General features: G+C 35.8%; 1 protein-coding gene across 1 annotated transcript; it reads left to right on the plus strand.

Annotated features, from left to right (window-relative positions):
- Window positions 1-1,981: 1,981 nt before the first annotated feature.
- On the plus strand, window positions 1,982-2,464 carry LOC149214708 (protein SRC2-like). The gene has a single exon (XM_089389481.1). The coding sequence runs from the start codon at window positions 1,982-1,984 to the stop codon at window positions 2,462-2,464; it is 483 nt and encodes a 160-aa protein (XP_089245607.1).
- The last annotated feature ends 3,535 nt before the right edge of the window (window positions 2,465-5,999 follow it).

Here is a 5,999-nt window from a genome sequence, read left to right on the forward strand (position 1 = left end):
TGGGGGGGCTGTGGGTTTCAGAGATTTGATGGGGAATCCTGTCGAACCCAGGCCTTCATTTGTGGGAAAATTACTGTCCATTAAACCTAATAATGTTGTTGATGCCCAAGAACAGCATCCCGCTGTTAAGACTTCAACAATAGCGCATGCAAGGAACAGGGCAAAGATCAAGAAAATCAGAAAGATGGTGGTGAGACGGTTGAGAAGGAGAAGAAGAAAGCTGTTGCCTGCTATCAGATTCTCATGGCCCCAAAATTGAAAGGGAATAAAGTTGGATTATGGAATGGGGCTGCAAAAATTCATCTCAGTCCATCTGACAGTAACATCTGTGCCAAGGAAGATCAAGATCCCGCTCTGGCTTACAACAAAGCAAGAGCAATTTATGCATAGTGTTATCATCAATAACATTATTGTGCAAGAATACGTTGGTTTTCTGTTATTATATTCTTTGTGCAAGTGCCTTCAATTCCTAGTTGATTCGTGAAGTGCTTATTATGGCATACATAAATATTTTGAAAATCACGAGCCACTGTGGATGAAACACTAGTTTATGTAAAAGTTTGAATAGATATATGAATCTGAAAAGGGCAAGTTCAGTGCCTTCAGTCTACTACTTCGATATATATTCTTAGCCTATGTGGATGAAACATTGGTTTGTGTAAAAGTTTGAATAGATATGAGTTTGAATTTTGCAATGGGCATGTTCAGTGCCTTCAGTCTGCTACTTTGATAGATACTCTTAGCCACTATGGATCACACATTGGTTTGTTTAAAAATTTGAATAGATATGTAAGTCTCAAATGGGAAAGTTCAGTGCCTTCAGTCTGCTACTTTGATATATACTCTTAGCCACTGTGGATGAAATATTGGTTTGTGTAGAAATTTGAGTAGATATATGAGTGAATTGGGCAAATTCAGTGCCTTCAGTCTTTGATATATACTACTCTTAGCCACTGTGGATGAAATATTGGTTTATGTAAACATTTGAATAGATATATCATATATGAGTCTGAAATGGGCAAATTCGGTGCCTTCAGTCTGCTACTTTGATATATATAGAGTATATATATTTATTTACAGGATGATCACTGCATTTTTAACTTATGTCCTTCATTAATCAAATCGATCTTTCAAAGACATAGTAGGCTTTCCTAATCTTGCAGAAAATGGTCCGTCCATATTAAGCCATAAGGATGAAAACCAAGCGAGATAATAATTAGCTGATGCAAGTGACTATTGTTGAAAAATATTTCTAACTCTCGTTTTACTTTGACATTATCTTATAATCAAGAAAATGTGGGAAAGAAGGCTATATTACAAGCCCATTAGATGAAGTTGGGGTAGATTTTATGGTTTGAAACTAACTCAACCAAAATTTTCTACATTGTTTTTATCAATATGAAAGCTTGAGAAGATAGGTGCAGGTGAAGCAATGGAGTTTTGGAATGGGTAGATTTTATAGTCTAACACTAACAACCAAAATTTTCTACATTGCTTTTATCAATATGAGAGCCTGAGAAGATAGGTGCAGGTGAAGCAATGGAGTTTTGAAATGGGTAGATTTTATAATCTAAAACTAACTCAAGCAAAATTTTGTACATTGTTTTTATGAATATGAGAGCCTGAGACTATAGGTGCAGGTGAATTAATGGAGTTTTGAAATGGAAATTAGAATAATAAAATTCTAAAATGAAACAACAAATGGATTTGGTACATTTGTTCCATTATTGTTGTATCTATGAATGGGTTTTTCTGCTTCTTGGCTTTGATCATGATCATTTGGGGTGGCCTTCTGCATTGATTTCCATCTGCTTTCATCATCATGAGCTAGAGAGTCTATGATGTGTTTTGTCTTATAAGTCAGTTCTATACAATGTTCAGATTTCAAAAGATTTCATTCATGGCGTTTCTTCTCCTGTAATTTCAATCAAGGTGGTCTCTGAATATTGTGTTTCCTTGTGCAGTAAATTCACTCTACATCATGGGGGAAGCTTACACACAGCTGGAGCTTAACATCATCTCAGCTCAAGATCTGAAGGAGATGCATCTTTTTGGCTTGATGCAGACCTACTGTGTTGTATGGATCAATTTCGAGAAAAAACTGACGACGCAAATTGACAGAATAGGGGGCGCAAACCCTACTTGGAACGACAAGGCCATATTCAGAGTGGAAGAGAGTTTTCTCCGCTGTGAAACCTCTGCTGTGATGATGGAGATATACTGCGTGGGTTGCCTCAGGGATACCCTGCTAGGCACTGTGAGGGTCTTGCTTTCCACTCTCCTCAAGGGCTACGGGAGCACAGATTTCAGTGGGATGAGTTTCTTGGCACTGCAGGTCCGTCGTCCTTCTGGTCACCCACAGGGCATTCTCAACCTTGGCACCATGATTCTTGATGGAGTAGATCTTCACAGAATGAACAGATTCATCCCTGCAACTGGGGGGTTGTGGGTTTCAGAGATTTGATGGGGAATCCTGTCGAACCCAGTTCTTCATTTGTGGGAAAATTACTGTCCATTAAACCTAATAATGTTGTTGATGCCCAAGAACAACAATCCCGCTGTCAAGACTTCAACAGTAGTGCATGCAAGGAACATGGGAAAGATCAAGAAAAGCAGAAAGATGGTGGTGAGATGGTTGAGAAGGAGAAGAAGGAAGCTGTTAGCTGCTATCAGATTCTCATGGCCCCAAAATTGAAAAGGAATAAAGTTGGATTGAGGAATGGGGCTGCAAAAATTCATCTCAGTCCATCTGACAGTAACATCTGTGCCAAGGAAGATCAAGATCTTGCTCTGGCTTACAACAAAGCAATAGCAATTTATGCATAGTGTTATCATCAATAATATTATTGTGCAAGAATACGTTGGTTTTTTGTTATTATATTCTTTGTGCAAGTGCCTTCAATTCCTAGTTGATTCGTGAAGTGCTTATTATGGCATACATAAATATTTTGAAAATCACGAGCCACTGTGGATGAAACACTGGTTTATGTAAAAGTTTGAATAGATATATGAATCTGAAAAAGGCAAGTTCAGTGCCTTCAGTCTACTACTTCGATATATATTCTTAGCCTATGTGGATGAAACATTGGTTTGTGTAAAAGTTTGAATAGATATGAGTTTGAATTTTGCAATGGGCATGTTCAATGCCTTCAGTCTGCTACTTTGATAGATACTCTTAGCCACTGTGGATCACAGATTGGTTTGTTTAAAAATTTGAATAGATATATAAGTCTCAAATGGGCAAGTTCATTGCCTTCAGTCTGCTACTTTGATATATACTCTTAGCCACTGTGGATGAAATATTGGTTTGTGTAGAAATTTGAGTAGATATATGAGTGAATTGGGAAAGTTCAGTGCCTTCAGTCTTTGATATATACTACTCTTAGCCGCTGTGGATGAAATATTGGTTTATGTAAACATTTGAATAGATATATCATATATGAGTCTGAAATGGGCAAATTCAGTGCCTTCAGTCTGCTGCTTTGATATATATAAAGTATATATATTTGTTTACAGGATGATCACTGCATTTTTAACTTATGTCCTTCATTAATCAAATCGATCTTTCAAAGACATAGTAGGCTTTCCTAATCTTGCAGAAAATGGTCCGTCCATATTAAGCCATAAGGATGAAAACCAAGCGAGATAATAATCAACTGATGCAAGTGACTATTGTTGAAAAATATTTCTAACTCTCGTTTTACTTTGACATTATTTTATAATCAAGAAAATGTGGGAAAGAAGGCTATATTACAAGCCCATTAGATGAAGTTGGGGTAGATTTTATGGTTTGAAACTAACTCAACCGAAATTTTCTACATTGTTTTTATCAATATGAAAGCCAGAGAAGATAGGTGCAAGTGAAGCAATGGAGTTTTGAAATCAATGGAGATATTGTATTTTCTAGGGAAAATGCCATCATCCACAACCGATTAACCAATTCTTTCTTCCTATGTAGCATCCTTGCTTTGACATAAGTTGGACAGAGATGACGACTTACACTGACATTCCATATTCAACAACTCTACTTAGACATTGACATAACTCATATAGACATCTCTATGGTTGGGACTCAGCAACAGACAAACTCTGCTGTCAACTCAGCTGCTTATGAAATGGCCATGAATCTGAAAAGGGCAAGTTCAGTGCCTTCAGTCTGCTACTTCGATATATATTCTTATCCTATGTGGATAAAACATTGGTTTGTGTAAAAGTTTGAATAGATATGAGTCTGAATTTTGCAATGGGCATGTTCAGTGCCTTCAATCTGCTACTTTGATCGATACTCTTAGCCACTGTGGATCACACATTGGTTTGTTTAAAAATTTGAATAGATATATAAGTCTCAAATGGGCAAGTTCAGTGCCTTCAGTCTGCTACTTTGATATATACTCTTAGCCAATGTGGATGAAATATTGGTTTGTGTAGAAATTTGAGTAGATATATTAGTGAATTGGGCAAGTTCAGTGCCTTCAGTGTTTGATATATACTACTCTTAGCCACTGTGGATGAAATATTGGTTTATGTAAACATTTGAATAGATATATCATATATGAGTCTGAAATGGGCAAATTCAATGCCTTCAGTCCGCTGCTTTGATATATAGAGAGTATATATATTTGTTTACAGGATGATCACTGCATTTTTAGCTTATGTCTTTCATTAATCAAATCGATCTTTCAAAGACACAGTAGGCTTTCCTAATCTTGCAGAAAATGGTCCGTCCATATTAAGCCATAAGGATGAAAACCAAGCGAGATAATAATTAGCTGATGCAAGTGACTATTGTTGAAAAATATTTCTAACTCTCGTTTTACTTTGACATTATTTTATAATCAAGAAAATGGGGGAAAGAAGGCTATATTACAAGCCCATTAGATGAAGTTGGGGTAGATTTTATGGTTTGAAACTAACTCAACCGAAATTTTCTACATTGTTTTTATCAATATGAAAGCCTGAGAAGATAGGTGCAAGTGAAGCAATGGAGTTTTGAAATCAATGAAGGAGATATTGCATTTTCTAGAGAAAATTCCATCATCCACAACCGATTAACCAATTATTTCTTCCTATGTAGCATCCTTGCTTTGACATAAGTTGGACAGAGATGAGGACTTACACCGACATTCCATATTCAACAGCTCTACTTAGACATTGACATAACTCATATAGACATCTCTATGATTGGGACTCAGCAACAGAAAAACTCTGCTTTCAACTCAGCTGCTTATGAAATGGCCAGAGTCTTCTTAAAAATTTCAATATTTCTACAGTTGAGGATTGTAGCAAAGCTCAGGGATCAAACTTAACTCCATGCTTATGAGGCATCCGCGTTCTCACAATTTACTTGCAGCTCATTCTCAGTTTTAATGGGAAGGTGATATATGGTGTATTATTGTTGTAGTGGCAGGGGATGGATTTTAATTGCTGGTTGGACCAAAAGAAATTGATGCAAATCAATATTAACTAGTTACTGATAATTTTGCCCACTGAGTTCCCTGAGGTCGAGTATAATGCTTTCCTTGCTTATCAAAGAATATTTCTTATCAAAGAGTATTGATTCCTTTTCAATAGGAGTAGCATGTGAGTGTTAGTTTTATAAAAAAGATTCCTTTTATTATTAATAAAAATATAGATAGTTAGTTTCATTTTAAAGGGTTATAAATATGAGTTATAAATACAAGACTTAAAAGGTTGTAAATATTTGAAGAGTTGTAAATATGAGTTATTAATTGTTTTTACTCAAAACCTGATAAATAGCAATTTAGCAATTTCTTTTTAATTGAGTGACTCAAATTCATGTTTCTTTAGGTTGAAGGTAAACCCACTAAAGTGGAAAAAATTGTGATTCCAATAATTAGAGGGATTGTCATCATGGGGTGATAAGAAATTTAATATTCCGTGAAGAGGAGGTAGTAGTAGATTCTAAATAAATTAGCAATACAACAACATAAATGTTTGCAACAAATTTAGAGAAATCCACCTTGTTGAATAATGCACAC

This window comes from Pinus tabuliformis, chromosome 1_1 (genome assembly GCF_031772625.1).
Source record: "Pinus tabuliformis cultivar Carrire ecotype Pingquan chromosome 1_1, CPIR1, whole genome shotgun sequence".
Classification (NCBI taxonomy): domain Eukaryota; kingdom Viridiplantae; phylum Streptophyta; class Pinopsida; order Pinales; family Pinaceae; genus Pinus; species Pinus tabuliformis.

Excerpts from the sequence above, each read along its gene's own strand:
- LOC149214708 (XM_089389481.1), top strand. The coding sequence starts at position 1,982 with ATGGGGGAAGCTTACACACAGCTGGAGCTTAACATCATCTCAGCTCAA.